Genomic DNA, 12,223 nt, shown 5'->3' on the forward strand with positions numbered 1-12,223 from the left:
TGGGATTTAAGTGGTTTCGTGTGTTACAACCACAGTTCGGCCATCATCCCAACTAAAGTGACTAAGCAGTACAACTGTGCCCTAGCCAACAAATCACACAGTATGAGGGAATCTCGGGCCCATATAAGGACATGTCTCACAGAGATGATGTCATCAGAACCACATGTTGCTTAGGGGGCCGGGGCTCCCCTTTCAGTTACAAGAATGTGTAGACTAGAGTGAGAGAGAAAAGGGGTGTGTACTCTCATCTGCTCCACAAAGATAGACAGTTACTGTTTGTCTGAGTCTGTATGTGTGTGTGTGTGTGTGTGTGTGTGTGTGTGTGTGTGTGTGTGTGTAGGGGGGAGAAGGGGGAGGAGGAACAATACAGAGAACAGGAAAATACAGGAAGAGTTAAGAGAGTAGTGAAAAGTGGAAGAGAGGTTAGCACTAGCAGAGCTAAATGGGAAGGTTGCGGCAGCGTGTTAAACGCTGAGGAGGAGATTATTACCATCAGCAGCTGTTCCACAGCGTCAGCCATTAGAGAGACGTTCAAAATAACAGGCCGTAGAGAGGGAGAGAAAGAAAGAGAAAGGACAAGACAGCAGGACACTGTGTGTGTGTGTGTGTGTGTGTGTGAGTGAGTGTGTGTGTGTGTGTGAGTGTGTGTGTGAGAGAGAGAGAGAGAGAGAGAGAGAGAGAGAGAGAGAGAGAGAGAGAGAGAGAGAGAGCGAGCTGAGACAGCAGCATGGGAAAGTCAGGTAAGTGGAAACTGTTCTGCCACGACTAACTCTGATTGCATTCATTTGGCCTCAGCAAGAACTTTGCCCCTAGAAACTGTGTGCGCGTGTGAGCTCAGCTCTTTTTGGCTGTAAGGAACGGAAGGTGTACACTTAACGTTACAAAGTGTTGATGTAATTTCCTTCCCTGTTGTTTCTTGTAACAGTGTTGTCATTCATCATGACACCACATTCCTATCATCACTCATACTCTCAGTGAAGTGAAACTCGTAATAAAACTAAACTTGTACTTATCAACTACTATGGGACTCAGTTAAACAGCATTTTCCCATTCATCATAAAGACAGTGGGAGCAGAAGTATGAGATAGTTGCAGCCCTACACTCAGGTGTTCAGTTACTCTGGCTGAATACGCCTCTTTTCAGGGCTGTGTGGGCATGCACAAACTAGGTTAAAGGTTTAATGACATTCACTTTAACACCACATTCAAAGTCTTTGTCCTGGTCCTTCAAAAGTGTACAAAAAGTGAAAATTCCATTCCAGTGATCCATGGCAGGTGTTTTTCTCTCACATTTCTAAAGCCTTTTCAACTGCAATGAAAAAAGAAATCTTTGCCTGCGGGTGTCGCTGGTGAGGGATTTTGCCTGTCAATCATCTCCTCTGCTCCGCCCCCCCCAAAGGAAAGGATAGGGGAGGGGAGGGGCGAGGAGGAGAGTGGGCGGGATTAATCGACTGTGACCTCACTGTCGAAGGGCCAAGCTCAGATTACTTTTCAGCCTAATTATTCAGAAAACCCCAGACCACAGAAAATCCACTGAATGTTCTAAGTTCAGGTTTTTTGGGTGTAATTGAAGTCATAAAACCCCAAATAAAACATTGAAAATAAAAAAAGTGAAAATGAATGTCATGATACCTTTAAGGTTTGATTGACTCACCACACAATCCTGTTAGTTTTGTTGCATCTCTAAAAGAAGGGCAGGCCGATTTATATTGTTATTATGCTAATTAGCCCATACAGTACATCAGTGGGATCCAGAGGGGCTGATATTTTTCTACAGCGAGATTCTACCAAGCCCCGCCCTGCCTGCCTTGCGATTGGCTGAATGCAAAAAAAAACAGAAAACAAGGACTCCGCCTCCAGAGGGGACGGTGGGGGCGTTGTCACATTCTAATACAGCCCAAAACCCTAATTTTATAAATGGTCTGTTGGCGTGCCTTGCTGAGCATTGGACTGCCGACTCCAACCCCCCGTGATTGAATCCCGCGGCGCTGTTGGCACTCTTTTTCCGACAACCGCAGACTATTTTTCTTTTTGCCGATAAAGTATAGTTTTGGACCGCGTCGGGGGCGTGCCATCTCAAGCCAACTTGAGCCACGAGAGGCACCACCGAGCGAGCAAGTTGCCATGCCGAACGTTGCGAAGTTCGCTTAAGCCGACTCAGTGCCGTCGGAGTTATGTACCGATAGGCACAGAATCGTAAATCATGTTTTGGGGTGAGAGTTTGCCCCAACTGCCACTCAAAGTGACTACTGGCCAATCACAGCGCGTCTTTTCCAGGTCTTGGCAGAATTTCGCTGCATTTCACTATCACGCGATCCAGGGACCCTCAGGGTTTCGATAACAGGCTGTACAGGTCTGTAACTACAAATGGACCCTTACGCCCAATTTGGTTGCGGAATCCTTGAAATTGGAAAGTTTGAGAACCACTGCAGACTGTAGATTTGGGTGACATCATAAAATGTGAGCATAGCTCCTCAGTCCACCCAGCTTCAACCTGACTAGAGGTGTAAATAGCCAGAGTAACTGAATACAGCTGTACTGGATGACTGTTCAGGGCCCAATAAAGAAACGACATTAAAATGATGAATATGTGGAACAATGCAGTCCATGCCACACTGTCAGTAAAAATCACTGCATATTTCTGGGTCCAGAGCCATAGGAAACTGTGTGTGTGTGTGTGTGTGTGTGTGTGTGTGTGTGTGTGTGTGTGTGTGTGTGTGTGTGTGTGTGTGTGTGTGTGTGTGTGTGTGTGTGTGTGTGTGTGTGTGTGTGTGTGTGTGTGTGTGTGTGTGTCTCAATCATTCTATTGTAAGTGCTCCAGAAAGTGGCCATGAGACATATGAATAGACCTGTGAGTGATAGGCACCAGTTTGTGGTTCTTGTGTATGCATGCCTGTGTATTGGTGCCACAGACAGAGTGTGTGTGTGTGTGTCATCATCACACATCATCATCTGTCAGTCTGTCTTTTTCTCCATCTTATCTCTAACTCTGTCTTATGGTCTCTCTCTCCCTTTTTCTGTCTCTAATGCATGGAAGGAATGAGTCCAGTAAAATGGGGAGCTGGTCATATTTTTACGCATGTAATGACTCAGAGAAATGAATCATACAGCTTGTATATGACAACAGTCAACATGGTTATTGAGGATCAGGGAAATGGATACATTCTGGATAGATGGATAGATAGGAACCGGATAGATATTGTTTCACGTTACTTTAAGAAGTGAGTCTCTCTGGCTCAACCTCTCCCTGATTACAAAGTCAACACAGCTGGGTAGCCAGTTCAGCATGATGGCCAGTTTCTACAGACAGGTTTCCGCGCGACAGAGCAGAGCAGAATGCGCAATCTGCGCATGCCCGGGGTAGAACGAACCCGGAAGTGCCCTTCACTCTGTTGTTGGTTTGGGAGTTAGATAGGCATAATGCTGCTATTGTATACAAATAAAAGACGAACAGATCCAACTTCCGACAAATCAATTTTTTATTGAGTAAACAAGATATTACAAACTGCATAATTTAATCTTTCATTAAACCCGGTGAAGACCATTTATTTTATGAATGTAGATTTGACCAGAGCTGCTGCGGGTAATAGCGCCCTCTATAGGCTCACCCCTCCACTGTGCGCGCATATCCTCTCATGTTTACAAACAGGAAACCCGTCTATGGCCAGGCTGTGTCCACCAAGCCCCCAGAGTTGCTGAGAAACATTGAAGCTGCCACCCAGTGGCCAAAGCTGGAACTGCAGGCAGGGAGAAATACATGCACGCGCAAAACATACTGAGAGATATTTATATTTATACATATAAATATGTAAACATATTATACATACATACATATGCATTTACATATAAATATGCATCTCGAGTGTATTTAATAAATATCTCGCGTTCAATCCTTGACACACGGGCTGCCGTAGAACGCAAAAAGGACACTAGTGCGCATGCTCATAACTCTACGTGTGGTCAAAATCGAACCAATAATTCTACTTCCGGCAGGTTTCCGGGGTGCTTCAAAACGCCACTGAGCACATTCATTGAAATGATAGCTGGGGGCGGGGCAATCCGCCCTCTAGTTATATTATACCTCTATGGTGTCCACCCAGTCTGTACATTGTCTATGTCAGTGGTTCTCAACTTTTTCTCGATCAGGGTCCACTTGAACATTTTGAAAGCGTCCGCGGCCCACCCATCTGACCACTTCACCTTAAGTGGTCAGATGGGTGGGCCACGTGCATTTTCAGAGCAGAGTTTATTTAAATGACCAATCAATCGATTGTGTATCCGGCTTGGATCAATGAAACTAACGTAGTATACTATGAAAATGAAATCATATTTTTCAAAGTTTTAAAGAAAAATACCATGATTTTTTTTTTACATTCATTTTTTAATGTTATATTATCAAAACATTTAGCTTAATGGCAATTATTTTAGGGCCCACTTGCAATATCCTCACGGCCCACCATAGGTCCCGGCCCAGAGGTTGAGAATAATCGGTCTATGTTTTGTTTTTTTACCAGCCACAGCGGTCAGCTATTCTGCCACTGTGTTTCGTTCCCATATTTCATAATACCGGTAATATTATTTACCAGATTGCCAGATTGATTGCTGTCTGTCTGTCCTGAATGTTGGTGCTGTCTCTGTGAACTACAATAAGTATTTTCTTTTTCACAAAGACTTCCAGCAGATGTTATTCTCATTTTGGGAAATCTTGGATGGTTAATGGACCATCTCTCTCTCTCTCTCTCTCTCTCTCTCTCTCTCTCTCTCTCTCTCTCTCTCTCTCTCTCTCTCTCTCTCTCTCTCTCTCTCTCTCTCTCTCTCTCTCTCTCTCTCTCTCTCTCTCTCTCTCTCTCTCTCTCTCTCTCTCTCTCTCTCTCTCTCTCTCTCTCTCTCTCTCTCAGCATCAAAGCAGTTCTCTGATGAGTTGTTGCAGGCTCATAATGACTACAGGAAGAAACATCAGGCTCCTCCGCTCAAAATGAGCCGTAAGCTGAGCAGAGAGGCTGCACGGTGGGCACACACACACACGCACACACACACACACACACACACACACACACACACACACACACACACACACACACACACACACACACACACACACACACACACACACACACACACACACACAACAGGGAAAATTACCAGCTCAGTTAACAATCATTTCACATAATGTTGAGTGTCCAATCGCTCAGGACAACAGTCATAGTTTAAAAGCTCAAGTCGCCAAACGCATTAACTGCTAAACACACAAGTGGGCTCATCTGTCCTGTCATAAACATTACACGGTAATGTGTCTGTTGCTGCCAATTAAGGAGTCATTATCGTTCCACTCTGAACTTGATGAATTGATAGACTGTGTTTCACACCTCATATACTAACCATCGTTGCTAAACAAACTCACTGAGCTTATTGGCTCAGAACGCCATTCACCCAAATGAGTGAGTCCAGAGACACAGAGCTGTTGACAGTGAGCAGAGCAGCAGCTGCAGTTTTGTGAATGGGGAACACTGACTGTTTACTGTAAAGTGTTTACATTGGCTGTTCTGGAAGAGAAAATAGAGCTGTGTTTTCACTACAGTGCCAGACTTTTAAGTTAGTCCACACCTGATAAGCCATGCCAGTGTTTACTTGAGCACATACATGGTAAAATCCTCAGTGCTCAATGTTAATTTAACTCTTTGAGTGTGTACAAATAGACCTGTAAGGGTCCAATTGTACATTACATTAACACTCAGGATTTTACGGTGTAATAATAATAATACATCAAATTTATATAGCATTTTTCTTGGTACTCGCTTTTGCTTTACTACGTTATGTTGTGTTGGGGACACAGAATTTCAATTGAACCTTCAAAGAAGCTATTGATTGTTTAATTAATCAATCAATCAATCAATCAAAATATCAGGTAATTCATATCCTTGATATTTAAGTCATTAAACCATCTAACTATGTTAACATTTTTGCATACAAGTCCTTCTGCTAATAACTCCAATAATACACAATCATGAACACTAGTCTTTTAAAATATCATCTAATTTTAAAATGAGCTTTGCCATTAGAAACACACACTTCAGCATCTTTCACAGACCCTAAAGAGCATGAGTGCACTCAAGCGTGTAAGTAAGACATTATTACAAAGACGTGGATAGCTGTTTCTGCTGCCTCTGTTGAGCAGAGGATACAAAGGCTCAGGGATTCCTCCCTATCAATTCTAATGCACGAGTTTGGGGTATTTGTGAGGTACATACAGTAGGTACAAATGTGTGCATGTACGAGGTCTGTAGGTACTGTACCTGCATGTACCTACTATGTGTCTTTCTGTTGTCTGTCTTAAGCCTAATTTGTAGTCGTACGATGCTGTCGCATGCCGTAAATACTCGATCTACAAGCTTACTACGTGTCACGTTGCGACCCGAACTAAGAGCTTATCGATCTGCTATTTTTGGCATAAAACAGTGTTGTGCGACAGCATCAGGCTTCATAGGTTTCTCACTTTTGTCAGTTAATACAATTTACCAGAACCAACAAACAATATCAGAAATGACAAAACAAGTAAACAACAAGACAGATGACAGGATACACAACAAAACAAACAGACAGACAGACAGGACAAATGTGTGTGTGTGTGTGTGTGTGTGTGTGTGTGTGTGTGTGTGTGTGTGTGTGTGTGTGTGTGTGTGTGTGTGTGTGTGTGTGTGTGTGTGTGTGTGTGTGTGTGTGTGTGTGTGTGTGTGTGTGTGTGTGTGTGTGTGTGTGTGTGTGTGTGTGTGTGTGTGTTTTTGTAGGTATGCAGAGAGTCTGGCCAGTACACGCATCCTGAAACACAGTGTGGAGTCCAGCAGGGGCAGCTGTGGAGAAAATCTGGCCTGGGCCTCCTATGACCAACCAGGTACACGCACGCGCGCACACACATAATTCAATGAGTGTGGAATGGAATATTCCACTGGTGTGAACATCATTAGCTGAATCAGCCTCACTTCACCACGTGTATTGAGTCATGTTGAGATGGCGTAATCGTAGACTACGTAGTAGTCTTTATCCTGGCATCTGGTCACAATGGTAGAAAATGGGTCATGTGACTGACTGACAGACAGACAGGCAGGCACTGTAACAGCTTTGAGGTGTTGGTTCTCTCTAAATTAAAGGCTCTGCATTCATTTTGTCCCCCTAATGAACCAACAACTATGACTGACTGTGGTGTAGGTGAGAGCTCACAGACTGTGTCTCTGTGGTGTCTATGAGGGTTTACAGTCTATGGCAGTGTTTCCCATTCAGTGGGTCGGGGACTCTGGAACTGCTTTTTCAAAAAAGAAATCTCACTTTTTCATGAAAATACAATTATTATAATCTTTTTTTTTTAAAGATTATAATAATTGTATTGTGTGTGTAATTATTATAATGTTTTTGTGTGGATTTTTTTTTAATTCATTCCATGAATATGTATATATTTTTTTAAGAACTAGTGAACATGGCAGATCTACAAGCCGCGATACAACACGTTGTGAGCTTGTAGATTTGCTCTTTTCACTAGACATTTCTCTTTTGGGTCTCGAACTAAAAAGTTTGGAAAGCACTGGTGGTCTATGGTGTGTATGAGAGCTCACAGTCTATGACTCACTGCACAACAATGTGTGATTTATAACGTGTCTCTTATACTGTACGGTAGATGCACAGGAAAGTCGTCAGTGTTTATTTAGCACAAAATAAGATGGTTTGTACACCTCACTAGTCACTACACACAATGTAGAGTAGCATTGGATCCTACAAATGGTACCTGTCTATGTGTTTATGTACATAGTTACCCATAAACACGTGGGTGGTGTGTTGCACGTACATGCATAAGTGATTGCATCATTGTTTCGTAACCTGTGGATCAGGATGCCAAAAGGTTGTCACAACATGTTGAATAATGTTAACAAGTTAATGAACCTTTAATTCCATGCACGTTGACCTCATAGTTAAGACTAAATTCAGGTCACTGCACTAAGATAGGAAAGGCAGTTTGAATGTGTCTGACCTGCCGAATAGTTTTAGTCTAATGTATTAGTAAGCATAGCACGTTCTAAATAACCATACTTTGCTGATTTTGTAATGAGCAAAATAAGGTTGTTTTTCAATGTTTTACTCATTATGAAAGTGCAGATTGTAAGCTTTCAAAAGGCGTGTCATACACTGAAATACATGCATGTGTAACACCTGGGATTTAAACTCAGGTCTCCCGCATGTAAAGCCAACATCTTAACCACTAGCCTAAAGGGGCATTCCCCCTTGGCTGGGGGAGATATTAGGCTTTTGGTCATCAGGCAGAGGCTCCGAGCCACTACTGCTACACATGCTTACTTGAATATTGCCAAAGCTCAGCATTTTGTGATGCTGAAACAGCGTGTGTGTGTGTGTGTGTGTGTGTGTGTGTGTGTGTGTGTGTGTGTGTGTGTGTGTGTGTGTGTGTGTGTGTGTGTGTGTGTGTGTGTGTGTGTGTGTGTGTGTGTGTGTGTGTGTGTGTGTGTGTGTGTGTGTGTGTGTGTGTACGCACTTCATAAACAACAAAAAGGCTGTCACACTGAAAAATTAACATTGAGGCTCTTTGGATGCAAAAATATAGCCTTTTACTTACAAAAGTGACATGGTGAAATAAAGTGACACAGAGAGTGGATGTTTCCACACTTCACCACATGCTGGGCCTCGACCATAACCACACCTCACCTGCAACACACGACCACAATCTGATTCCTCACTGTCCTGATTCAAACCACCGGAAAAGGGTGCGATTCAAGTGGCAACGTGGGGCTATACTAACAGCAGTGAGTGGATACAGTATATCAACTATATTACATGTGTGTGCAGGAAAGGATGTGTCAGACCGCTGGTACGATGAGGTAAAGCAGTACAACTTCAACCGCCCTGGATTCTCCTCTGGCACTGGTGAGCTACTACATGTTCAAGAATGCACTCTGTCATGCATCTACCTGCTACTTATCCACCTCTGTTTATGTACCTATCTACCTAACTCTAGCTACGTATCCGTTGATTGATCTTAAAGATTGATCGCATTGTTTTCCGTTCACTGTAGTCCGGTTGTTTAACAGCATACATTCAGGCTTTGAATCAACAGCAATCAACCGTATGTGTATGTGTGTCAGAGTAAACAGCCAGGGCTGTGCTGGGGGATGAAAGTGTGCCGTATCACTTCCACATTACATACAGCGGAATAAGAGAACATTTATTATTTAAAAAGTTAATATAAGTACAAAAAAATTGTAATGTGAGGAAAATAGAGTCAGACCAAATGTGAGCAGTATGAGCAATATTGGGTTACACTACAGGTATTGTACAGGCTGCTCTTCTCTAACCCAGTGTCCACGGCAGCTGAAAGGTCACATTTTGCAGTGGCAGGTGAAGGTCATATGAAGTAGAGTTCTCAAATTCTGCCCGAACCCGACCCGACGTTTTCGGGCCGGGCCGGGGCCAAAATCTATGCTATTTCTTGGGCCGGGCCGAGCCTCGAGTTCTGTGAAGAAAAAGTAAAAAAGCCTAACGGTAAGGCCGACAGAAATGGCAGTGGATGTGTTGGATGCAGCTCAAAGTGACATTTACTCAGGTATCTAATTTGTCGCCGTCCAACCTGCCTAGCCCGTGTTATTAAAGAAAAACGGGCGACAATGGCCAAAACTCAATCGAAAATCGGCGAAGGTGGTCGTTTTCAATATGTTTTAGCCATTATCTCTGGAACGGAAGGTCCAATCTGATCAGTTGCATTGTCACAGTCGGGGAACAGAATCTGGTGAATTCCACATGATTCTCCACATTCCAGTGAGTGAATCACACTTGGACTGGTTCCCATTCTGACTCATGAGAGAGGAATGAAAGAAGGATTCATGAAACACTGGAGGGGAGGGGGGGAGAGAGAGAGAGAGAGAGAGAGAGGAAAGAGAAGTGATTTAAGAGCCTGGTGAATGTAAATATTTAGAGGAGATATATACCATGTACTAACAGAATGTCTCTCTGTCTGTCTCTTATCTTACCTGTGTGTGTGTGTGTGTGTGTGTGTGTGTGTGTGTGTGTGTGTGTGTGTGTGTGTGTGTGTGTGTGTGTGTGTGTGTGTCTCTCTCTCTCTCTTCTTCCTGTATTCACTTTCTGTCCTCTCCCTGCTTTGTCTCTTTCCCTCAGCCCCCCCTCCCCCCATCGTCTCATCTCTCCGTCTTTTCTGTCATCATCTTTCCACTTTCCGTCTGCCTTCTCTCTCCCGCTCTCTACCTCCTCTCCACCTTCCCTCTCTCGCTCCCTCGGACCCCACCCTCCCTGGTCTCATCAGTTACTGCAGAGATGAAAGAATGTATGTAATGATTATTTTCATTCCAGAATGGAACATTCTTAATCTCTCTCTTTCTCTCTCTCTCTCTCTCTCTCTCTCTCTAGGTCATTTCACAGCCATGGTTTGGAAGAGCACTACGAAGCTGGGTGTGGGAAAGGCCGTGGCATCAGATGGCTCTTCCTTTGTGGTGGCCAGGTACTTCCCCGCGGGCAACATCACCAACCAAGGACACTTTGAGAGCAATGTGCTCCCAGTTACTGCACCAAGCTCCTAAAGACGGAAGGAAAGACTCTCGTTTTTCAAGGCCTGTTCAGATCAAAATGTGCAACTAGTCGTCACGCTGTTCGGTTCCAACTGGAGAGACTTGTTGTGTCATTTCGTCTCTCTGCCCTCAGTATCCTTTCTCTGTACGATCTAACTAAAAGCTTAAGCTACCCCCGAAATAGTATTCAGAAAAATCTCCGAAGAGATGATACAGTTTAAGAACTTTGCAGAGAATAATGTCAGCAGTGTGAACTAACCCATCGCAGAAGTCTGTTGGCAGATGTTGTCTCGGGAGATTTGTGTCATCGCAAATCTTTCATCTGAACTGGCTTGAAGACACCCTGCCCCACTGAGAACTGATTCAGTTACTGCAGATACTGACCACGTTTTTTGGCAGACTGTGTCTGGAGTTATGGTTTGTCACGGGCTGAGAGCCAGAGTCCACCACCAGGACAGACTCAGTTCCTTTCCCTTCTCCCTACAAGTGCCACTACCACCATCCATGCGTGGCTTTGAAATAAGATTTTGGACTTTTGCTTTGAATCACTGTGAAACCTGTAATTTGAAAAGGGGGGGGGGGGGGGGAGAAATCGTAATAGGACAAATGAATGGTTGTTTTCAAATGCACACCTGTGGAACCAGAACAGAACCAGAAATTATTATACTGTATCTGTCTAATCAGGGGCTACTCTACACCTGAGACTCGGTCAATTAAAAATTAGATAACTTGTGAAATAGAAAACTAGCAGCTGTCTGGGTCCTAAGGACTAGAGTTCATAGCCACTAAAATAGAATTAAAGGTATTTCTAATCTGAATTAGCTAATTATTCCATCCCTGTTTTAAATATGTTTTGTTTTTGTTTTGACTGTATACTAGTGCTGCACGATTAATCGAAAAAAGATCGTGATCTCGATTCAGACACCTATGCGATCTCGATTTTAGATTATGACGATAAATTTTTTTTTTGCTTAATAATTTTATATTTACAAGAGAATTGTGTGAGAATCGTGTGAGAATCGTGATCTCAATTCTTATGGAGGAAAATCGTGATTCTCATTTGAGCAAGAATCGTGCAGCCCTACTGTATACTGATAAAAGCATTCCATACACACCAACACCTTTTCAGACACTGAGATAATCATACCTTTATATTTCTACTCCATTTATATTAATAAAGGCTGCATTATAGACAACTGTAATTCTTTTGAACACAGTCTTCTGTGTTTTTATTTTCTCTGCACTCTAAGTAGGATCAGAAATTCAGGTTCGGCCAGGGGAATTATTTGTAATAATTTTATTTAGTGTTTGACGTCCATTTTTAGTTCAATTTTAGTATCAGGCATTAATGTCATTATCTGATGAAATGGCACTGGCCGTCTAAGCTCCCAGGCATTTTCATTTGGCATTGCATTTTGTTTGAGTTACCGGTAGTTTAGTTCAGCTGCCATGGACGTTGTTAAGTGCAGGCCTGCCTTGGCGCAGTGTTGTCATATAGCCCACAATTTCATCTCTGGTCGGCATCCGCAGCTCCTTCTCGGCCATCGGAGTCCTTCAATCCGACACTTTGATGTCGGAATGAAGACATTCAAAACATGTCAAATACAAACTAGCATACTATACTCTGTGTGACATTTACTGTATTAGGCC

The 12,223-nt window shown here is 43.2% G+C and overlaps 1 protein-coding gene across 1 annotated transcript; it reads left to right on the plus strand.

Moving 5' to 3' along the window:
• The first annotated feature begins 392 nt into the window (after positions 1 to 392).
• Positions 393 to 10,593, plus strand: glipr2l (GLI pathogenesis-related 2, like). Its single transcript, XM_080425432.1, has 5 exons — positions 393 to 740; positions 4,898 to 5,006; positions 6,785 to 6,888; positions 8,844 to 8,921; positions 10,416 to 10,593. Exons 1-5 carry the CDS (start codon positions 728 to 730, stop codon positions 10,583 to 10,585), a joined length of 474 nt encoding a protein of 157 aa, XP_080281558.1. The 5' UTR covers positions 393 to 727; the 3' UTR covers positions 10,586 to 10,593.
• Positions 10,594 to 12,223: the final 1,630 nt, after the last annotated feature.

Source organism: Gymnoscopelus braueri (genome assembly GCF_963280865.1).
Source record: "Gymnoscopelus braueri genome assembly, chromosome: 4".
Classification (NCBI taxonomy): domain Eukaryota; kingdom Metazoa; phylum Chordata; class Actinopteri; order Myctophiformes; family Myctophidae; genus Gymnoscopelus; species Gymnoscopelus braueri.